This window comes from Idiotropiscis lumnitzeri, chromosome 19 (assembly GCF_059441095.1).
Source record: "Idiotropiscis lumnitzeri isolate Australia: NSW breed Sydney's pygmy pipehorse chromosome 19, RoL_Ilum_1.0, whole genome shotgun sequence".
Lineage (NCBI taxonomy): Eukaryota > Metazoa > Chordata > Actinopteri > Syngnathiformes > Syngnathidae > Idiotropiscis > Idiotropiscis lumnitzeri.
Genome location: NC_142409.1, coordinates 3658973 through 3683890, shown reverse-complemented (window position 1 = coordinate 3683890; position 24918 = coordinate 3658973). Strand labels below are relative to the sequence as shown.

The following is a 24918-nucleotide window of genomic DNA, read 5'->3' as shown; positions in this document are numbered from 1 at the left end:
CACACATTGGGCCTCATGCACTAAACGTGTTTACACAGAAAATAGTGTACGTGTATATTTTGCTCCCAAATGTGTGATTCATCAATACCTTCGGACAAATTTAAATCAGGCTGGACTAGGTTATAAAAAAAATAATTAATTAATTATCTACAGTAATATAAGAACACTCATAATAACTTTACCAGTCATAACTTTAATTGAGAATTTGCTAACGGGTTAACTAATGTCCTCCATCCATTCATTATCCGATCCGCTTTTCTCACGAGGGTCGCGGGCGTGCTGGAGCCAATTCCAGCTGTCTTTGGGCAGTAGGCGGGGCTACACCCTGGACTGATTGCCAGCTAATCGCAGGGCACAAAAAGACGAACGTGCTCATGCTCACAATCACATCTAGGGACAATTTAGTGAGTCCAATTAACCTACCATGCAAGTTTTTGGAATGTGGGGGGAAACCAAAATACCCGTGGAAAACTAACAAAGGCACAGGGAGACGCTGCAATCTAACCCTCGACTTTGAGGCGGACATGCTAACTAATCTTCGACTGTGCCGCCTAACTAACGTCCTTATATAAATAAACATAAAAAGGACAATGGACCCAAAAATCCATCAAGCGTCTCGCGTTATCGGTTATCCAAGGGTGCAAAGTTTTCCTTTTGGTGCGGAAATGTCCGTGGGTTATGCAAATTCGGATGAATTCTGATTCATAAATATGTGAACAAATTGGGCTTGTATGCGCATGTTGACGATGGTGAATTTGAAAATATGATCAACTTGTGCGCAGACTACGTACATTTACTCGCGAATGAGGCCCGTTGCTTCCTTCTCTCTGCCAAACTGTCAGCCAAGCATCGTTTACTTTTTGCATTTGAATGCCACCCATAGGACACAAAGTGTGCTGCCAGACAGCTGTAGTGCGTGTGTTCTGTTTTCAAACTTATCTCACCCTTTCAGTCTCTGCCACTATCCCTTTTTTTCTCACCGTCTGTCTACGACTTTGGCGACGCACTAGACAGCTGCGCAAGGAAGCAGTCGACACAGATGGCAAGTCGGGAAGTTTCGGGGAAAGTTATGGAAATCAAGATAAGACAGATCAACACACACAGGAAATATAGGCAGACATTTTACTCCGGTGCTGCTTCTTCAACGTATAGTTGCATCATTATTAAGTACAAGGGTGCAAATTTAATAATAATGTTGAATCCATTTGGAGGACTAATACAACGTTCACGTGAAGAGTTATAGATGTGATTTGCATTATACTGACATGCTTTTTAATATGTGGTTACCATGTAATGAAAAAAGCCGAACCCTTTCATTTCTACTTTACTTATCGCTGATTCTGACAGCCACATCATCTGCTCTTATATTTGTTCACACGCTCAAAGCGTGCATATCCTCCCTATAATAAGCCCTTTTGATAGTTTGGCCTTGACAATGATTGGCATGTAAGTGTGTGACAGCTAATAACATCAAGTTGATGGAGATGTCATTGAGCCCGGGTGCTTTAGGTTTGACCCTGTCAGTGATTGCATTGCCAACGCTCCGCCTCCATTTCAAACACACCATGATGACACGATCACACATGCAAAATAAATAAATAAATAAAATAAACAGTTAAAATGCCAAACATAGAGGCACATGGAAAATATTCTATGGATTTGGGCCTACCCATTGCAGATTTTTTATTTTTTTTGAGGCAGATGTCGATTCCAACAATTAGCAGAAGGAAAATCAGATAACTGATTAATCGGATGATATAATATTAAGAATTATATAGTCAATCTAATGACTTCTTTTTTGGTTACTTAACGCCCACGACCACAAAAGTTGAACTTTTTACAATTCTTGTTCCTTCCCTTAGAATATGATTAACTTTACAACAAATAGGAGTCTTTAAGTACAGAAAAATGCAAAAAAAACTCTCAATGATGAAAAACTAAAGTAGCATTTTTGACAGAATTGCATTTTAAATGAGGTACAGAAACTCAAGACTCAAGCTGAAATGGGAGCCAATCTTTTTTTGTTTTTGTTTTGAAAACTTTTCCTTTCTCATCCAGTAACGTGTGTCCCCACAAAAAACTTTCCCCTAATTACTCTTCTAGTTGTAACACACATTGGATGTAAGATCATGTGCAATATTGTATATTCGCCATGTCCACTTGTGAGATCACAATTTTATTCCAAAGAAATAGAACCACTGTTGTGGTTGGAAAATGTTAGTGTTGTTCGCAATCAGTTACACGTCAACCACCGCATTTAAAAAAAAGCTCCCTCTAGTGGTCAAAGGCTGAAATGACGTCATTCTAAGTGACTCCAACATGGAACAGCATTCATTCTCTCATGTAATCAGTCCGATTATGATTATTTTTTAAACGGTCTAATATTGGCTAATAAAAATCATCCAACCGATTAATCCATATTAGAGAGAAATACACAAACGCAGTCCTGGCCATTTAACTTCTTTAGTCAAGGCTCTGTGATAGCTCCGCTGGACCCTTTGACATTTGTATCACTTAAAGGTGTCCTATGTATTAAAAACCAGTTTGGCATTTAAGGCATTGCGGCCTTTCGATGACCAGTGAAGGTAATCGGCCGTGTTGAAAAAAAGAGGCGATAATGAAGGTTCACGGCTGTAAAACAAGCGAAGCGCTCTGTTCTACGGTCTCATGCTGAAGATAATGTTGAGTTGGATTTCCACTTAATTCATTATGTCTTAATTGTTGCTGCTTTCCCTATTCTGTTGTTTCTCTAAATCCAACCATGCAGTTTGAACTACGATTTGATCAACTTTTCCATTGAGAGACATTTGTCCAAATTTTCGCCTCGAAAAAAATAAATAAAAATTATAATATGGCTGTGAAGTGCCGTAAAACGTTTTATTTTTTTTTTCAACATTCAAATGATCACAAACCGACAAGATTCCAAACACAGGTGCCTTAACCCATTTAACTTGCTCTGCTTACAGGGTATTTTCTCCAAACACTGTTCCCACCTTCTCAGCGCTTCTTTCAAGGTTGCATGCAAGCAATCGTAGTGGATGACCAACTGGCTGATTTGCATGCGGTGGAGAAAGGCACCGTTGGGGCTTTTGAGAATGTCAGTCTGGACATGTGTGCCATCATAGATAGGTAAGAAATGAATCTATCCATTGTAGTTATCGTACACAGATATCGTTTTTGCAATTGGGATCAATTTCAAATTTAGTGTAATTGTGCCAATACTGTGAATAAAATTCATCATAAATCAAAATTATCGCCAAATTGTATACTTACAGCTTCTGATATCAAACTGAAGAAAAGTGCTCAACTTGTAAAATCACGATACACTAAAAAGGATCTTGTTTTTTTTTTTTTGTTTTTTTTTTTATCCATAAGATTAGAATCTAAAACATTCAACCACACCATGTTGACATTAAAATGGGTTTTCTTCAAAGCTAAAGTTGCTGGATTTTAATAAACTTGAACACATTTTCCCTGTATGTTTTTGCTTTTCTTCAAAACTAATTAAAAATGTAAACGACCTCCTAACGTGGTGACTTTCGCTCCAACTAAAATAATTGCATCTCATTTGGCTAGTGCAAAAAAAACAAGACAGAAGCGAAAAATTAAGCGTTAACCTTGTGCTGATCAGAGCAGTATTTTCTCTTCACTAATTTGTTTTCTTGTCGATAACAGCACAGGCGGTCAGCTTTGCCAAATGGTTGGACATTTATTGCCTTTGCTTGATTCACATCAACGTTGTCCTCACTTTGAAGAGGTCATGCTTGCTGGCGACTTACATTTAAAGCACAACATGCGTCTTGAGCTTCCAATGCAAGAGTGGCTTGACTAACAAAGCCTTTTTCAATGTAAACATTTCAAAGTGAAATTTTCATTCCGTAATCACATTTTTGGTGATTGTGTGGACCAGCTTTAACACACCCACTTTGAAAGCGACTGCAAAAGAAAGAACAAAGCAATATGACAGCCATAAAATGTTTCAACAAATTTCCTGTCCTTGCTGTTCCTTTCAATTGCTTCAAAAATGTTTTGTGGTCCTTCAGTACTTGTGGTGGGTCTTATTGCGCCCGTGGAAGATGAATGAGTGGAGTGTGACGATAGAACTAATCAGAACGTCTTTGAAGGCTGCTCAATAAGCCTGTCCGACCCACGTTTGATCAATGCGACTCCACTGAGCGGCACACAAAAATCCGCGAAAAGCCCTTCTCCTAACCTAACCCTCACAATGTCCACCAATGTTATGGTACTTTATATAATAGGATCAGACAAAACACTTCCATATACTGTCCGTTTACTTGCACTAATACATTTGTATATCATATCCTTTGTTTTACTATGCTGCCCCTTATTTATGTCCGGTACCCTATTTCCATACGCTTGACTTTACTTTTTATAAACAGTAGTAGGGTTGGGTATCGATTAAAATTTCCCAAATCGATTTGTCTTGATAAACAAGGGCCCGATTCTATTCGATTTATGTTTGATTTTCGATTTCATCAAATATTTCACGCGGTCCCAATTTTACTTCCGTATGGAAGGCATTCTCAGAAAAAACAACTTCTTGCTGTAACTAGGTGCATGAGTAAAAATATTAATATTTACATGAATAATTGAATCAAATGCAGTTCCATTAACTATGCAAGTTTTATTTAACATGACCTTATCAAAACAATCAATATTTCTGCCTCCATGCTTGTTGGCGCTGACTTCACTGCTTCCGCCATTTTGTTTTGATAAGATCTCGCGTGACATGTGAAGTCATGTGAATTTATCGGTAAAAAGTTGTGATCAATATATGGTTTTATGAATCGATATCGGGCTGTGAAAAGAAAAATCGATTCAAATCGATATCTCAATTTTTTTTTAAACCAAGCCCTAAACTAGGTAGAAACCACCAAAGTGTAAAATGGCACAAACAAAGCAGAAAACAAACCAAATCAATTGAAAAACAAACTAAAACCTCATGTTGGTGAATAGAAAAAGAGAAAATTGAATCTGTTGTTGTTGTAATACTCCTTACTCCTAACGTCTTCTTGAGTAACCAATCATCAAAACTTATGTTGCAAACATCTGCCCAGAATAAAGTTTACATTTTAAAACAAAGCTGGAAATTAAGGCAGCTTCCACTTTGCAGCACCTCAATGAATTTTTTTCTCCATCACATTATTATTGCATTTCAGAATGAATCACTCAGAAGCAATACCTCAAGAGGGCTGGGAGCTTCGATTTGATTTGTTTTCTTTTATTTTATGTTTTTTGATGTTATATCCACTCTATATTTTTATTTTGTGTACCTAACATTTATATCCTGTACTTTACCTTGACCTAGTTGGAACTCAATGTTTATAAAGAACATTTAGTAGCTGCAGAAAAAAATGAAGGTATGGCGAAGGGTTTGATGCAGCAAGAGAAGTGGAATGTTTTTTTTTTCTTTTAATTGAAAACTGCTACCAATTTATTTGGGCTCTTTTTATTATATGATTTTAATATGTATCATCTATTTTGGACATTATAGGGATTCCCGCATAGATCAACAACAGGATTTGGATTTTTTTATATAAAAATAAAAAGTACCCTAATTCAACATTGAATTGTATATTTTTTTTGTACAATTTCCTACAATCATGACACAACACCTAAAACCGTACCACTTTTCTTTCTCACTGCTGCAGATGTATGCCTAATCATTGCGAGCATGGCGGTCGATGTAAACAGACATGGGACAGTTTCAGCTGCACTTGCGATGGAACAGGATACGCCGGCGCCACCTGTCACACTTGTAAGTAGGCATGCGTGCCACGATCATATGAATTCTCATCAGTGTGCTTTTTTTGGGGGGGGGTGGGGAGTTGGCCTTCGTCTAATCAAATTGTTTCATCCAGAGGCACGATCTTAAAATGCCTTCACTGCCTTTAACAAGTATACTTCCAATTCATTTTTTTGGGGTGGAGGAGCATCTAATGCATGGATGGGCAAACTTTTTGATTGGCGGGCCACAATGGGTTCTAAAATATGACTGTGGGGCCGGACCAGGAGCAGATGGATGGAGTGTTTTGGTAAACCTACCTCATTGGAGAAAAAAAATACATTTAATTTGAAATGAAAGTGAACGAATGCATTAAAACTAAATATATGTCTTTGAAAAACAAAAGTATTTCGAAAATAAAACCTTAACAATGTTTATTTTATTATTACATTTTTTTTCAAGTTCGGCGGGCCGGATTAAAACATCTAACGGGCCGCATGTGGCCCACGGACCGTAGTTTGCCCACTGCTGATCTAATGCTACTTGAATGTGAATTCCAAACTTTGAAACTACTGATGCACAACCACCAGTAAATACATCAATTTTAGAAATGAGATTAGCGCAGTTTGTAAATCCACTGGAAAAAATTGTATTTTGTGCAACCAACTCTTTTTTTCTACTGCTGTTTATAAAAGAATGTGAAAATGTATAATCAATGTTTGCCTGAGTGAAAAGAGAGAGCATATGCTTACATTTGGTAGATTTGGTTTCTATGTACCATAAATATTGAACACAACATCCAGCGTGTCTTGTAAATGTCAAGATGCAAGCCTGGCAGTGAATTAGTCTAAAAGCTTAAAAGTACCTTGGCATCCACCAATATCACTTGTGGAGTACAATTACAGTACCTTTAGAGTACATTTGAATCAAGATATTTGATAATGCCATTATGCATTTCAGTTGTGGTGAAATGTGCTTTATTTTAATTAACAAACTTCACTTGATGAGCACGTTTCACTCAAATATAACAATTTTTAGATTAACGCTGTCCTTCAATGCTGACAGAATACTGTAAATTCTGAAACAAAATAAAAACCAAAACTATGATTGTCACCTCAAATTATTATAAAAACAGAACAAATTGAAGGATAACACAATTTTCTTTTTTTTTTTTTTTTTTAGCAAAAAACATACTTGTAAATCGCAATATTATTAAAAGTTATGACAATTTGCAATTTTAGAAAACAAAATGTGAAGTCAAAAGCAGATGATTTGCCTTTGTGGGCCCCATAAAAACACGTGGTGGGCCAGATCTGGCCCCCGACCCTTAACTTAGACACCAGTGGTATAGCATGTGCTAACTAAAGCTGTCATGGTTCAGGACCAACATGATCAAAAATGGAAAATTCCAATAAACATGCTGTGAAAATGTGTGTGGTCCACCCATCTGTTTCTTTGATACGGGAAGTGCAAAGGTATATCAGGCAAGGTTTGTTGGATCTAAAGTTTGGTTGCCTCTTGGCAAGAAAGTAGTAAGACAAAAATCCAGTTCAATAAGGAGAGAATTCAAGGATAACAAATTAGAAAGGACAGGACGGAAACAGAAAGCATCATAAAAAATTGACAAAGAAAAACAATGCCTCCATCATGAAGGTTTCACTCCAAGACCCTCTCCCACATCTCTGGTAATAACTCTTCCACTCATCCATATCTTCCATGTGTGTGTGTGTGCGTGCGTGTATCATCACAACATACCATCAGTGTGTGTCATAAAGATTGCTAGACTGTGCGGGGCAAACCAACACTTGACAGGTGCTGCAGAGAAGCTTGAAAACACTTCAAATTATCGTCTGGGTGAATTTGCTGCAACACCATAAATCTTTCAACGTTTACATCCACCATTGGTTCTTAAAGTTGCCATTGCTAACACTTCACCGTTTTAGTAATTGTAGGTCTCCTTTTGGACTGATCTAATTGTTTTAATATGTTTGTCTTTCCCCAGCTATCTATGAGCCATCATGTGAGGCCTATAAACATTTGGGACGGTCCTCTGACACTTACTGGATCGACCCTGATGGCAGCGGGCCTCTCGGCCCCTTCAAAGTCAACTGCAACATGACAGGTTTGTACACGACCACCTGTGCACTGCGTCTAACCACCAATCCGAAGGTGGTCGTCGTGGCCAATTGCCGCGTCGGCTGAGAAGTCACCAAAGAAGAAGTAGAAGCCCTCGGTGGCGATAGCCAATGAGAAGCCTTTGACGGCCTTTGATGTTCGATAACAGCCATCTTTCCTGAAAATAAAGGAGTTTAAGTGAAAATAAAAAGTAAAATATGCTGTGATTTTATTTTGAAAGAGGTGCAAGTGAGAAAGAGAACAAGAATGTCTTGTGTCTGCAGTGTTGACAACTTAGCAATATTTTTCTAACGAGAGATTTGTGACGATGCCAAACATGCTCGTAACGTTAGCAACATTCTTGTTTTCTGCAAGGTGGAGGGAAGAGTGTTTTATACCGTTTATATTGGAAGTGGGGTGTTAGCGCAACATCTTCAGGCTTCTGCAAACGGGGTCACGAGCCAACTTGAATGTTTGAACTTCATTTGGAATTAATAAGAGAAACAATACTTTTCATGGTGGCAGTTGTGTGCTGAATTCCATTTATGATGCACAAAAGATGGAATTTATTCCAAGATATTTAGATTATTTAGTCAAATGGGCAACATACTGGGATGCTAATGACATTTATTCGAGCAAAGGCCACGAGTTGATGATAAACAATATCTGCTCTATGTTGTGGTTAGTTGACCGTGTTTAAATCTTTAATAATGTTAGACATTTTATACAACAAAATAAGGAAACGTCTGCTCTATGGCGTTAGATTCAGGCCACAGTTTCGTAAGCATAATGTCAAATACCGCGTACAGAAATGTGTTTCGCGGGTACACGACCCTTCACGCGTTCGCACAAAATTGGTTTTATGCTTGTAGTTTCTCTCCGCTACGCGAACAAAACGCCAATTCACGCTTGCTATGCCGGCGTGATAAATGTGCAACAATTCTTAACCAATCAGGAGTCGGACACTGGGGCTAATTCTGATTGGCTATCCACTGTCCAATCGCATTTTACAGAAGTACGACATCCGGGAAGCCTAAAAAACAAACAGTTGGAAGAAGGGACATCTGCATTCTAACATGTGGTTCTTATTGTTTTACTAATAATTCAAAAAAAAAAAAAATTCAAAATATCTTTGTTTGGTTCAACATTGATTGTCCCTTTAGTTCTACATGCTTCTATAAACCCTTTTTTTTTGTTGTTGTTGTCTTGTTTTTTTTTGGGTATTTTTGTTATTTTATGTATTCACTTCTCAGAGTTGTGCATTTGCGTCTTCATCATTACATGTTGCCATGCAAGTTGTTTTGCAATTTTCATCCCACCTCTGAAATACGATTGGACGGTAAACAGCCAATCAGAATCAGCCCCAGTGTCCGACTCCTGATTGGTTCAGAATTGTGGCACATTTGAAATCAGCATTTTCGTATGCGTAGAGGAGAGAAGCCATAAGCGCAAAACCTATTTTGTGCGTAAGGGTCTTTGACATGTGATACACACTTTTATACGCAAAAATATGTTTAATTTGACATTACGCTAACGTAATTGTGTCATAAATCTAACGCCATCTGCTCACTCACAAATCCGACAGACTCTTTCATCTCACATCCACAAATACCAACGCATTTCACCTGTCTGCTTTCAAGCATGTACACACACACACACCTGCGCAGAGAGGAATAATTAGATCGCCACAGGTGCAAGACAAAGGCGACACTTTTCATAAAATGTCACCGCTCTCCGCTGGCTAACCCCTTAGTCACACTGAATTGCACCCTCACACACATACCACAGAATGTTAAGTTCCATTTTCCCCGTTACGAACACACACCTTTAAGGCCTTGAATCCAGCCACACACACAGCGACACACACGTCTCCCGTGAGTGGCAGTATGAGTGAGCAGGGATATGTCTTGAGTGACAGCCTCATGTTACCCGAGAACTGAAGTGTCTATTAAACCTTGCGGTCTCTGAGCTGTAACTTCCCGTAGTTGGGAAAGAAATTTACTCTCGTGACAGCTCAGCTGTCATTTACTGTGTATGTACACTGTCACCTGAATATTTAAATGAAAACTTGTTGTGCTTGACCTTGAGGTCTCCTTGAAAGCAGAGGAAGACATTCATACATTCTCTCGGTCAGAAAATGAAGTACATACTGGAATGCTTTTTAGGTTTGAAACACAGTGGTGGACATAAATTACCATCAGAAGCAGTGGTTGGCCAAACTTTATATTCCACACGTCACTAGAAATGTTTTAAAGCGTACTCAGTATGTGTGGGGAATTTTCGACTACATTTCAGTAAAATAAACAACATAACTGGTTCAGTTTCTCCACTTCATAGTTGTTTTTGTTTAACATCATTCCTTTGTGTCAATTTATCACAACAAATATAAAAACCAACAGTAATCATATGAAAAAAATGTTTGCTTATTTTGACTCTGTGTGTCTCGCAAATGCATTTTTTATTCCGTATGAGAAATGCTTAAAGCCCCATGAACTTGACTGACTAGCGACAAAAAAATTAATAAATCTCACAATCTATATTGTCATGTTTGCTAGGCAGTTAAAATTCTGTTCAAGTTGTTAGGTTTTATGATAACTCCCAAATGAATTGCTCTGTTTGTGTATACCGTATCATTTGAATCGGATGAAAAATATAAACGTGAAGAAACACAAAAGGGATGTTGTTTTCCTGCAGCGGATCTGACCATGAACTTTTATTTTGCATCAGGATGTCACTATGTACTCTATGTGTTTACAATGTCCAGAGTAAAGTTGTACAATTGTGTGCTTGTTTCTGTAGAGGACAAAGTGTGGACTGTCGTCATGAACAACCTTCCACCCAAAACGACGGTGACCGGGTCCAGTAGAGAAAGACGCACCATCCTCCAAGTCAACTACAGCGCCTCTATGGACCAGGTACCACAAACAACGTTTGACTCCATTTCACCAATCAAACAAAGCCAGCCTCTGTCACATGGCTGGACACAAAGTCTTTCAAGCCCCTCACGGGAAGCGATATTTTCTTAAAAAAAAATGGCTTTCTGACGTCTTCAACCGTCAATGGTAGTAAAGATGTTAAAAGAACATCTATTCAGTGTCGCGTCAGAGCACATCCTTGTGAATTTTCAATAAATTTGATGCTCACTTTCCATGTTCGACAAAAAAAGATAAAATAAAATTGTGGAAAATGGGGGGGGATGAGACGAATGAATGAGAAAGTGAAGGCTGCTACCTTAAATACGGAATCAACATCAGAATGAAGGGGCACATCCTGCCGCTCAACAAATGGGCTAATGCACCAGTCATCCGCGCCTTTTTTTTTTTTAACTTTCATCCGGAAGTCAATTTAGGATCATTCTCCGTAGCTTAGTTTGTACTTTATTCATCCATAGATCCATTCTCTGAGCCACTCTTTCCTCACAAGGGCATGCCGGAGTCAATCCCAGCCGTCTTCGGTCTGTAAGCGAGGTACTTCTTGAACTAGCTACCAGCCAATTGCAAGGAGCACAAAGATGAACATGGCGGCACGGTGGCCTGACTGGTTAGCACGATGGCCTAACAATGAGAGACAGCATCGGTCGTAGGTTCGATCCCGGCTCCGGCCATCCTGTGTGGAATTTGCATGTTCTCCCCGTGCCTGCGTTGGTTTTCTCCGGGTACTCCGTTTTCCTCCCACATTCCAAAAACATGCATGGCAGGCTGATTGAACACTCTAAATTGCCCCTAGGTATGAGTGTGAGCGTGGCTGGTTGTTCGTCTCTGTGTGCCCTGAGATTGGCTGGCAACCAGTTCAGGGTGTCCCCGGCCTACTCCCCGAAGATAGCTGGGATAGGCTCCAGCACCCCCCGCGACCCTAGTGAGGAGAAGCGGTACAGATGATGGATGGATGGATGGATGGACAAAGATGAACAACCAATCGCGCTCACACTCGAATCTATTATGGGTCAATTTAGACAGGGGTGGGCAAACGTTTTGATTGGTGGGCCACAATGTGTTCTAAAATTTGACGGAGGGGCCGGATCAGGAGCAGATGATGGAGTGTTTTGGTAACCTCACCTCATCTGTGAAAAAAAAAAAACATGTTTAATTTTAAATGAAAGTGAACAAAAGCATTACAACAAAATATTTGGCACGCCACAGTATTTAGAAAATAAAATATTAACAATGTGTCTTCATTTAATTATTTTCAAGTTCGGCGGGCCAGATTAAAACGTTTAGCGGGCCACATGTGGCCCCCGGGCCATAGTTTGCTAACACCTGATTTAGAGCATTCCGTTAACCAACCATGTATGATCTCCTCCAACAGCCATACTTCTCATTGGTCCACTAGTATGCCCTGTACGAGGCACGTTTATTGTAAGGGCGGAGTCAGAAAATATTAATTGGGGTGGCTGGGGTGAGAGCAGCGGTCATTTTGGGGTGTCACATAAGACTCAACATTTAGGAAATGATGCAATTGTAGAGCATGGCCTTAGATTCGGAGGCGCTGGTACTCATCTCAATGACTTCACACTCAACTGTGAACCATTCCGTTGGGAGTTGAAATTCGCAGTTTGGTGACGCCAACAGAACCAAGAATTAGAGATGCAATTCTGAGGCCACCAAATTCAGATTTCCTGGTTGGTTTAATTTTCTCTGCACAGTGCTAATTGGGTACTTTGCAAAATCATGGCAAGAGTGACACGTTAAATTTGAAGAATGTAGCTTGGGTGATTTTTAGTTTGTGTACTGATTGGATGTAGTTTAATTTTCATAAGGAAGACGGTTCTTTCGACAAGTGTAATGGAGCGTAATAAAACACGTTCTTCCAATTCTTTGTGATTCTCTAGACACATGCAATATATGAATCATGTACTGTAACTATGGTAACAGCGATGCCGTTAACCTGCCATCAGTGCCCAATAAACCTCACCGTGTTTCTGTTATATTTGGAGTCACGGCCAGTGTGCCTTTTGAAAGATGGCTAATTTAGGCATGGCTGAAAGTGAAGGGCTGGTGTCGCATGCAAATATCGAATTTACAGCCAAGCCACAAAGGAAGTGGCAGCGGATCATTGTGCTGACGGCTGTAATTTATAAAGCCTGTCAGCCGAACCCTCAAACAGGGGTGGGGGGGGGGGGGGGCGCGTTCCAGTACATGAGGTGTGACCTGCTACTAATTTCACATATCCAAGAGATTTGATTAAATAAATAATTTACTCTCCAGCCTAAAGTGAGAGAAGACCTCTCAAGTCCACCCTGACCTGAATTTAATTTCCTATATTCTCCAAAGATCATTCACTACGCATTCATGGGCAATTTCTCCATTGTTGTTTTCCACCAGACGGACTTTGAATGGCACAAAACATCTATTTAATTATACTCTCTCTTGTTACTCCTGTAGTTTCATTTTCCAAGCAAACCCAATTAAAACGGTACAATTCTTTTCATCGCACCGCTTGTAATAAATTGCTTTCACACAAAATTGACCTGCCTGATAACATGAACACACACACGTACTGTATCCGTGCTCATTTTGTGTGCAGGTGACAGCCATCACCACCAGCGCAGAACACTGTGAGCAACGAATCGCATACAGTTGCCGAATGTCCAGATTGCTGAACACTCCAGGTATGATATCGCTGTCATCTGAACTTTTATGTATAATATCGCTGTCATCTGAACTTTTATGTATATATCCTGTTTTGATGTTATATTTTGTGAGATGAGCAAAGAAGAGATTTTGGTGGTCAAAGAGTTGCAATACTTGGTGATGGGTTGCTTGAGGTGCATGAAATGGAGGAATAAATCCTAATAAGCACAAATTGGCTGCTTGTTAGAAGTTGGTACAAATCAAATGTGTAAAAGTTGCCAACCCTGCTGAGATGAACTCTGATTACATTCATTTGCATTTGATTTGGCTACTTAGTAAACAAATGAATGGATTTTGAGACCGTTTGATTTAGTTTAGGAGGTCAGCGTGGTTTATGAAAAAAGACATGGCTTGATTGAAGTTCTGACCAGGTTTTATATTCGGGAAATGCAGTTTTGGGCGGTCAAGACTTTTAAGGCCTTCTATGCTAGCCTAACATAATCAAGAAATCATGATCATATTCTTCACATTGATGTCATATTATACCTTAGTGTTGAATTTTTAGGTTAGAGTTTTTATCCAATCAGAATTCAGGAAGCTCAAGTTGCCAGACAGATTTCATAATACTAGTCGCATGCACAAGTTGTCCGAAGCCTGCAGATATAATCGTGCGGGCGTCGGTTCTGTGTCTCAAGGAAGTTGCGATATCCAATCAAATCACGAACTGGTTACAGTGAGCCATCTCGCTGGCCTTTCCTTGAAGGTGATGAACGTGTTTTGTGATTGGATGCTCACTCATGAGGGCGCAGCGCTGTGCGGAATCAACACACCAGAAAGTCGTAACTGGCGATTGTTTGAAAATCTAAAATATATTCTTGCTATTTAAACCACAATGGCCGAAGGAGGGAAAAGTGTGGATTTAATTGCACATACACATACACTTGCATTAGAGGAAGAAAAAAATGAATTAGAGCAACATCTCATTCAACAAGTTTAACACATAATCTCTAACAAGCATCTTGTCAGATTCACTTTCCACTCTCTCACATTTGGAAACGGAAATACACACAGAGCATCACAACAGAGCACACCAAGACCCACAGTAGGGAATTGCTTCATAAAGACAAAACTCTGCAGCAATTAGAGAGACTGAGAGGATAGCGAGTTTGCTTGCGGTGTGTGTGCATGTGTGTGTGTGTATTCTTGATAGAGTAGGTAAAAAGAAATATTGATAGGTATATTTTATAGTGCGCAGTTTCAACTTTACAATTAACCTCCAGTTCACAAAAGCATTAAACCTGCCAATGACCGAAAGACACACAAATGCACACTATATTAACAAGGCACTCTTAGCATCTCAGACACATTCACACACATGCCCGCACACGCGCAGCCCTTCATTGACTAGTTTATTCCTAATTCACTACCTTGTGAGTCGGGGAAATCCAATTACCAGTCTTCAGTGACTGAAAAGTTGCGCCAGGAAAAATCATTTACGCAAAATTTCCCTCTATAAATTAGCTGTCAGCTTTCATCATAAGACTGAGTCGACAGCATTTCCATTGTGTACCTCAGACGTGCAGAGACACACGTGCACGCACTTACACTTGCTATTCTGGACTCTCATCTTCTACGCTGGGGAGTAGGGTATTCTGGAGCTAAACCAAGCGTTAAATGGGAATTATAGTCTGCCGCTGGTGACACCTCTCGATTAGGACCTTGCAGAAATGCGTCTAATTGTCATACCCCTCCTCTTTTGTCCACATGTGATGGACTTGCATCGCTTAAAGTCAAAAGACACAGACATGTTCATATATTCACTGTAAATTGGATAATACATGGAGGTACAGAGACACAAATCAAAACCATTGTATCTGCCGTCGTCATATTTCCTTTTTCTCTCCTCTTACTTATTGGTTCCAGTAACTGCACAAGAGTGCCTGTATTTCCTTATTCTGATATCATGTAACGCTGAAATGGGGTCAAAGGCCAACAGTTTTTATGAATAAGGCCGGAGGGTGGAGGTACAGATCGCGGCCGGAGGGCTAGGAACTGACAGGCAAAAAAGGGTCAAGTGCCCAGCTCTGCTGTTTAGATTGTTTGCGAGGGGCACCTGGATGTATTTTATAATTTGTTTCCAAGGTGATGAGTAAATATTCTCATTCTTTTAATAAGGCTGTCAATAAAATGGTGAACTTGTGTTACAACTTGGTGCCTCTGTAATTTATGGCACTGCAACACCAAAATCAATCTGTCTCATTTAAGATCAGATGACTGCTAAAAGGAAAGGAAAGCCGCAATATGTGGGTATGAATACTTTTTTTTTTGTGTGTGTGTGTTGAAAATTTAAATGCTTGTTGAAATGTAACTAATTATTGTTGTCCTATGAAAAAAATTAGGTCCATTTTTTTCAGATTTTTTTATTCTTACTTGAATGTGGTTTCAGAATTACAAACATCCCATTAATGTGAAAATTAAAAAAAAAATAAAAAAATTGGACATTGTGTTTTTCACTGGACATCAACATTATTCAAAGGTAAATGTTAAGCCAAGTTTATTCCATATTTTAATTTTTTTAGTATTATTTTCAAGGAAATATTTATTTTTATCAGTGAGTTAAAAAGCATCCAATGCCTAAGAATTCAATCTTACAAATTTAGGAGGTGAAAAACATAATTTTCATTGACTAATCAGTTGTGTTAGGGTCCACTTTTGGAATCGTCATCAAAAAATGAGTGTGGGGCTACTCACGGTACGATAAAACATTTTCAGGCTACACAAGACAAAAATGGTTTGGAACCACTTGTTTCGGAGACATTTTCCTTGGAAAGGAATTGACTAGCTAAATCCGCCGACAAAGCCGCGGTGTCTGCCTAGGTGAGCGCACTGACCACATATTGGGATTTTCTGTCACAAAATGCTTAAAAACAGCTCATCAGAACTAAATGCCATCCGGCGCGCCAGCTCAAGGTGAATATTCTCAGAGGGAAATGATCTTTTCATCTCTCTTTTCTTCACGCTGAGTGCCAAATACTGTATCATTCAAGTGTCACTGGTTCTTTTTATAAAAAGCGTCAGTCTGAATCAAGATGTACTGCACATTGATCTGATGTTGCTTTAATGCGACTTTGGTGTCGGGCACATTTACATCCGGTGGTACCAATCCATTTAGGTCTGCTCAGCACAATCCTTTTAACACAACAGTAGATCATGCACTCCTATTGTGGGCTGAATAAGCAGCCTTGTGTACTAACGTGCAGTAAACAGCTTGTTACCTGCCAATGATGCAGCAAACGTTAACAATGGAGGACATTCAACATTTCAGGTCCTTTCTACTCATTACGTGACCGTTTATCATCAAAGGACCATTTTCGTTTTCATCAAGCTGCATTTTGTCTATTATTTTTGGGGCCAAAAGCTGATTATTCCATGTCAAATCATTGAAGGGTCTTGTGCTGTCCATTCTAAATACGGAGTTAAGAACTAAAATTATTGCATATATGTAGCATTGGTATTGGTGTATACAAAAGTTACAATGCGGCTAATAGTGAGATAAACGTGCGACAAATCTGTTGTTGGTGTGCCGAGTTTAAGATGATGGGACTTATTGTAAAGTTAATGAGGCTCTTGCGTGTGTGCACTTGAGCTCGCAGTTCTGCAGCACTGCACTCATCCACTTGTTTCTAGTTTGCTCTCATTTGTTTCCATGTTCATGATTAACCTTTTCAAATGCACGAGCGGGCAGTATTCTCAAGTTCCCTAGCATATCGAAAAGCTATCATCGCTCTTCAGCTTTAGGAGAGAGAGATCCGAAATGATGTTCATTTTCAGCCCACGCGACTTAAAAAAAATAATCGTTTTGAATTTGGTTTCTAAGAAAAAAAAAAAAACATTGGTGGCACTTGGAGGTTAATAGGCCTATTCGTAAAGTAATTAAAATCAGATTACAGCTCTCTAAATATTTTATTCCATATTAACCCATCCAAATGTAATATTTCACTTTATTCAATCTTCATCACAGTAAATGCGCTTGATGTTAATTTAGCTTTTAAATAAAAAGTCACGCAATGTTGAAAGCGAGCATAAATGTTTGTGTACTTGATTGGCCGCTGTTTTCCGTCTCGTCATTAACTTTCATGAAATTCAGCCCGCGGGCAGCTGCTTCTAATGTTGTATGATTCTAACGTCAACTCCCACTTGTTGACTTGTATGTTTGCATTCGGTCTTCTTGATACGACAAGGAGCGTGTCATTGGCTCTTAACTATTTGGAATGGTGTCATTAAGTTTAACTATCCTTTTCTATTTGCCGCCATATCTCTTTATGGTGGCCTATTGGGGATATACATTGTTGCACATCTTTCATTACCCGACTAATGTTCTGGTTACAGTGTTATTAATTTGTGAGGGCACTTCAGGCATGAAGAAAGGTGGGGGCTAGAGAGAGGAACAGGCGTTGATACCGAATATTGAAAGCGGGAGGAGAACTATTATCATGGTCCTCGGGCATATTTCCCAGCTCCCAGTCTCACCAAAGTGTCCGCCTTACTCCATTATTTTACCCATTATTGGCAAGAGGCTAATTAACATGACTCAGGCAATGCGACCAATTCAGGGCAAGGGGTACACGGGGGTCTTCTCCCGCTTCGGGCTGGAGAGTAAAATAAGGCTTTATATAGCCCTGCAAATGAACAGATGAAATTGGCTTGCAACCTTTCTGCAGTCTTGCGTTCATTGCCGCCGCTGTCTCAAGGTGAATTTGTTACAAAGTTTAGCCAAGAAGGAGAGAAACGCCAGGATTCGTCACACAGTGGCACCCAAAACATTTGCGCCTCGTAATGTGCCGTTCGCTGCTGTGATGCGTCATTGCTCGGGATAATGCTGTCATATGTTGCCTTGACAGACTTGTGTGCCTTGTTGTTGTCAGCGTACCTGAGTGCAGCGATGACTGCTTATAGTCGCACAGGCCCAGTGTCGGCAAAGACTGTGCTACACTTTACACAACATTAAGCTCGCACCATACAGACTTTGCAAGGGCAGCATCTTACTCCCCCTCCAGTTTTTATCACCCTATAGGGATTGATCTCTTTTTATTTTTTCCAAGTAGTTATCTCCCTTTCAAGATTCTTTCTCTGCGTCACAGCAAAAACTCGATATGTTTACAATGCAATCTGGCATAAGGTGACTCGTGGTCGATCTTTTTTTTCCAACTCTTTCTCTGTTTCAGGTTTTAGTTGTTAGTGTTAAGTGATGACTACTGATTTGTCAGTGCAAGAAACCTACAGGGCATATTTCTAATGGGATCTGATCCAGCGTGTCTCAGTTTAAAGCTTTCAGAGCTTGCTTTGCAATTACTTTAGATTTAGATTTTCTCTAATACAATGTGGGTATAATTAGCTTGGGTCAAATGTCTTTGAGGAACTCGAAGCGCTCGCAAGTTTGATGCAATCATTTTCAAGCCTTCCTAAGTTAATATTTTATGTTGACGCAAGAATGTTGATTTAAAAAGATGTGGAGATGAAACCAGCTGGGTATCATGTCTTGCCAGGGCAGTTTTAAACATTAAAACATCCATCCATCCATCCATTATCTGTACCGCTTGTCTTCACAAGGGTCACGGGGGTGCTGTAGCCTATCCCAGCTATCTTCGGGCAGTAGGCGGGGGACACCCTGAACTGGTTGCCAGCCAATCGCAGGACAAACAACCATTCGTGCTCACACTCAGACCGAGCGGCAATTTAGAGTGTCCAATCAACCTGCCATGCATGTTTGGGGAATGTGGGAGGAAACCGGAGTACCCGGAGGAAACCCACTCAGGTACGCAGAAGAACATGCAAACTCCACAGCCGGAGTCGAACCCATGACCTCTGCACTGTGAGGCCATTGTTCCAATCAGTCGTTCACCGTGCCGCCACCACGAAAACAATCTTTTTTTTTTTTCTTCTGAATGATTCCATTGTAGACATTCACTGCATAATTCCAACACCTTGGTCTCTCTGGCGTAAGGGTTGAATGACTTCAGACTGTTACGTTGATTTCAACTAATAGATGATTTATATATATTTTTTGACAGTCGTTTTAATTTGGTGCATAGGCCCCGCCCACCTGACTTATCACCCAATCACATTTAAATACCTTCATGGCTTATTGACTGACAAAACCAGACAGAGTTGGCAAATATTCAGCAATGACAAGCTACATATCAGTCGGATCCACTTATTTAGACAGCAAATGCGGACGTACTGTCCTGACTTGCGACAGCCGTTGTCATCAATTATCAGTAGCCAGCGTTAGCGGCTAGTCACCTACGACTTGCTGCATTGACCATTTTCCAATTCTAGTTTGTTTTTTTTTCCCACAAATCTTATCGAGCGCTTACTTCAAGCTTTGGTCATTGGGACGTCATTTCCCTCAGTCTGTGATTGCAAAAAAAAAATGGCGTTGCTCATAAATTGATCAATTATTCCATTTATTTCCTATTCCACTAATGCTGTATTAATCAGAGAATGCCACCATGTTTAGACTAGTAGTGGCACATAGACTAGATTTCTGCAACAAATGTTTTGGACTTGTTTTCCCCTTTAGAAGAATGAATTAGCAAGCTAAGAAAGCTGGTGATTCCCATAATAGGTTGTTGACGTTGAAAATACTCTCCCACGCAGTGTGCATCCAGGCTATTATTTTCACTTTGTGCTGTTTACATCCAAAGTATAACACCAGTCAATAGAAGAGCGCACAAAGTACCAATGTAATCCTTGGACAATTTTTGCACTCTGCACACATAATTGTGAACAATGTAACGATTTTGTGAGCCACCGTGTGCATTTCAATACAGCATCATGCAGTGCACCCAAGTTGAAGTGGTCAAGGTGAATAATTGAGTTTTTTTTTCATTTAATGACACTTAAAAAAGATTTACATTGCTTCTTATACAATTCAAAGCACGTAGTGAAACACAAGCGTGCAGTTCAACATACATTTGCACTCAATTTGACACAAACCATGCGCTTTATTTATACGTTAGGTTCCCTTTTTTCTCTCTCTGCGCCTGTGGCTTCTCTCTTGTCTTTTCTTCGATCATCCATATCTTCTGATTTTCCTGTGTACCACATCTATTCTGTGAGAATGTGTGAAAGAGCCTTAGGATCAGCCTTAGGGGCTGCATATACAAAGGCTCCACTTCAAGAGACACGCTCACAAGAATAAACTGAGATTCTTTGTTCACTCTCACTGACATTAACCGCCGTTAATTATTGGCTAATAAGTTTGCTGTGGTGTGCGCATGCCCCTTATATTACGGCGTGGAGATCATTGCCTCACAGCAGCATTAAACTTTAACCCCCCTTGGAAAAACCTCTGTATGGTTTACGGCTCACGTGGATATGATTTCAGACCGCTTGCTGAGTGATAAAATGATCTGCTCCGAGAGACTGTTGGGAGATTCTCATATTAATGGCTGCAGAGATTCAGTAAGACAAGTACAAATGTGTTTCTTCGTATTGATGTTTGCCTCCATTTTATTTAAATCCATACATTTCTGATGAACCTGAATTTGTTATGTAGTGACAAGTATACTTTCAGCAAGAGAATTGTGTTTCATTTTTTTTATTTGCTATGCAATTATGCACAGGCTTAATTGGATGCTTTTGTATTGAAAGAAAAAAATCTTAAATAGGACGGCAAATAACGGTAACATTTAAAAAAATATATTTTGGAGGTTATTGGTCATTTCGCGCACTCAAGTGCTGGCTTTTGCTTTGATTTAAGCAATTTAATGGCATCTTTGATTCAACAAACCCAACAAAATAGCATACATTTACAAGGAGTTAAATTGCGTTAAATTCATTCAATGCCTGTCTATGGCAGTTTGCCTTTATATCTGTAAGTATCTTTTTAAATCAAAATTGTGACATCTTAAAGGAGCAAGCTCGTTTTTTTTTTTTTACATCATGCCCAACCATATCGTTGGCCTTTATCCCAAATCCCCAAAATACACATGCGGCTCTTCACACTGCAGATCAAGTAAAAGGCCATCTTGAGGGAAGAACAAATAGTCAAAATAGCGCATGGAGCATGCTGATGAGAAGAAGTAATGGAGAAAAAGTGCCACATAAGACATTTGATTGATGCCGAGTGACAAAAAAACAAATGGAAGAGTCAAAGGAGAGGGAGTACTGGGGTAGAAGCAGATTAGTTTGTTTTCTGCAACTTGCCCTTGACACTGAATGATATGCCGCTCGCAATGTGCTACAAAGCATTGACACACACCCCAAACGAATACATATTGCCCTCAATGAGATTGGCTCAGCTTTAGTCCCTTTCACTTGCACTCACGCCAACACCCAAATGTTCCTTTAACAATTAGCCATATGGCTGGTTGAAAGATAAAATGCAGAAAGAGAAAAACTCTTGAGAAATATTTATATTGTCTCACTTGTAAGTTGTTTAATGGTTGATCTCAATTAGTCGATCTTGGGCCATCCCTCGCTTGCCATTAATTCTCTTCAAAGTTGCCAAAGTGTAGTGCATGACCGCAAACTGGTCATCAAAGTGTAGTTCCCCTGATGGATCACGCACGCAAAAGACATTAATTTACAAACAGGGTAATGGAAAGCCTTTTTACCTGTCTCCTTCCTTACTCTGGCGCTTTTATATGTCATAAAACATGTTTATTGTCTTTAACGTGCAGACGGCCCAGAGTCTGAAATGCGTGTGCTGCAATCACTGAAGGCAGTTTTGAACGCAGCGCTCGGATTACAGCGGCGCATTAGACCAGAGATTAGACCAACTGGAAAAACACCAGAAGGAAACCAGCGCAACTATCATTCTGTGGCACTCATGATGTAACACACAGAGGGCAGTTGATTATCCGCATTGACCTTGAGAGGGGTTTAACAAAAAGTTGGATGAGGGTACCGTTTAGAAACAATCCTAAAGGCAAGAGGATTTGTAAGCAAGACGTAGACGAATTTCCCGTGGACATTATTGTAATGTTATTGGAAGAAAAAAAAGATATACCGTCATTCTAACAACGTAAGCTAGGGGTAACCAACCGCTTTGAAACCGAGATCCACTTCTTGGCTATTGATCAACCATCATCATCAAAGCATCATCATGACTTTGATGACTTTGCTACGTAAATCATCAGGTCGCTTCCTTTGCTCCCAGAATCAGGAGTTCATGGAAATTTCTGTGTCATGTCAGGCCTCCATGCTTCCAGATATCATGTGGAACACCCACTGCTTTGCCACGCTATGGTTGGTTTATCGTTTTGACAGTGACCTCGATTGTCAGGAGCCCTTGTATTTCAACTTTGATTAGGAGCTGCAGAATACAAGGAATTGCTGAGTTATGTACGGTGCAGTTCGCACTCAAAAAGAGCTGGAAATGCTCTGACCAGTGGCTGAGGATGGACGCCTTATATGTGAAGAGCTCAAGGCCCTCTGATTTGTGCGCGGGACTCTGGATCTGAGTATAATCATTTTCTGTGCTGCCGGTATACACATGATTCTCCAGAATTCCATCATTGAGTCTCATGTTGTACACACGCTGGACAGGAAAATGATCTTTTTATCTGTGGCCTAAGATTCACAGATCTCCTGTTTCACAAACATACCATATGTTTTGTGTTTGTTTTCCTCAAAATGCACTGAGCATGGGTAATATGCCATAATGTAGTTTTTAGGTGGGCCGCTTTTACAGAAGATGACGATGGTTCACGTGAAGTCTCTACAGCACTAATTACGCTCACAGTCAGACTCCCTGTTGTGTCAGAATTTGCAAAATAAACAGTGCCCATCGGCCAGGAAATCTGTGCGAAACCATCACTGCAGGTGGAAATTAGCAGGAGGCTTTAATTGGACTTGATTACAAAATTCACATCCAGGTATGCTTAAAGCCAGCTTCATTAATATTAATGTCATCAATGTGATTCACGACTGTTTAAAATGCTGTGAGACGATTCAGTAATGGGCAATTTTTATTAATAAGAACATTATAATGACCTCACAGTACATACTTTTCAAAACATTTACTCTATATGTGAGGGTTTTCGCCAACTTCAACCGGTGTAGTCAGGTTGGAGTCTTGTCAGAGTGACTGAAAGGAAACTTTTCCTAAGCATTTTACTTCAGGCTTCTCTCAGTGTTGGTTTATGGTTAAAATATTAATGTTAACCGCTCAATTTCCACATGCTTGACTGCCTTGGGTTGTGCTTTCCAACTTTGCAGAATTTTGTTTTTTTGTACGCGAGACATACCGTATATTTAAAAACTAAACGTACTAGATTCCACCATCCATATCTCAACAGAATATTTTTTCTTTATATTTATATTTTATTATATTTTTTAAATATTTAGTGATCTTTAGTTTTTAATTTTTTTTTCAAATCATTCTCTTTGTACATGTATACACCATCATAAAACTTAGGTGATATGAAAAAAAAAAATAATAATATTTTCTTCTTTTCTTTTGTTGACCTTGCAGATAATTCCCTAATTACTTACAAACGCTTTTGGGGCATATTGTCTCCTTGTTTGGAAAAAACAAAAACAGGAGGCAAATATCTGTGCTCTGCCTTGTGTTACAGTCCCAGAGGGTAGTAACAGTTGGGATTGTGATCAAATTGCTGAAATAATGTTACACAACAAAAACAAAACCAGGGCTTTAGCTTTGTAGTTTCACAGCTTTATATAGAACAAATATCGAGTGACGTCTGGCGAAGTGTCTGCGAGTGCTGGAATGCAGGAATCTCAAATTTGCGCCACTGGCTATGTTGACTAAATAGTTGTGTGCCAACAGACTCATACAGCGAAGAGATAAAAGAGAGGAGGAGATGCTGTGATGCTCATTAACCCGCTGGAGGGGGAACAGCTGGATCACCACAACCATCTGCATCGCCTTTCCTCTCTAAACAACACTCTTTAGCCTCATCTCTCACATATAGACAAAAAAAAAAAAACATCTGACACGCACAGCCCCAATCTGTCTGTTATTCTTTTCTTGCTGCACACAGACCTCTCTGTCCCGCTCTGCCTTGCCTCATATATATCATCATGAAACACACACGCACACACACTGAACCTTCTCGCCCTCTCAAGTCCTTAATTTTCCAGCTGTGTAGGCTAGCAGTACTAGGCACTTTGTCGCTTTGACAAGGGTCACCAACCCAGGGAGGGAGAGCTCTCTGTCTCCTTCCTGACTGCCAGAATGACTCCAGCGGGAGGCGAGGGGATTCGAGGGCACCCAAAGAGGGGTGGAAGTCAGCAGGAGGAAAGGATGGAGTGGGGTCAGCTGGCCAGCTTCACCGGATGGAAGTGTGGATTAGAGCAAAGCATTATGGGATTGAAGGGGGTCAAGTGAACCACAGTGTGATTGATCACGATGCTGGTGGGTGAAAAAAAGTTTACAGGGGGCAGGTGGGGCTTGTCGAGAGTGGCTTTTCGTCAAGGGGCAGTGCTCACACGCACACGAGTACACTCACACAAACA

General features: G+C 40.0%; 1 protein-coding gene across 2 annotated transcripts in view; it reads left to right on the top strand.

The window, feature by feature from the left end:
• The window catches only part of cntnap2a (contactin associated protein 2a), a 249149-nt gene that overhangs the window by 146166 nt on the left and 78065 nt on the right, over positions 1-24918 (top strand). For both annotated transcript variants that reach the window (XM_088282986.1, XM_088282987.1), the window contains exons 11-15: positions 2967-3129; positions 5673-5779; positions 7749-7868; positions 10661-10776; positions 13385-13469. In XM_088282986.1, the coding sequence (XP_088139112.1) occupies positions 2967-3129; positions 5673-5779; positions 7749-7868; positions 10661-10776; positions 13385-13469 (591 nt within the window). The remainder of the gene's footprint in view (positions 1-2966; positions 3130-5672; positions 5780-7748; positions 7869-10660; positions 10777-13384; positions 13470-24918) is intronic.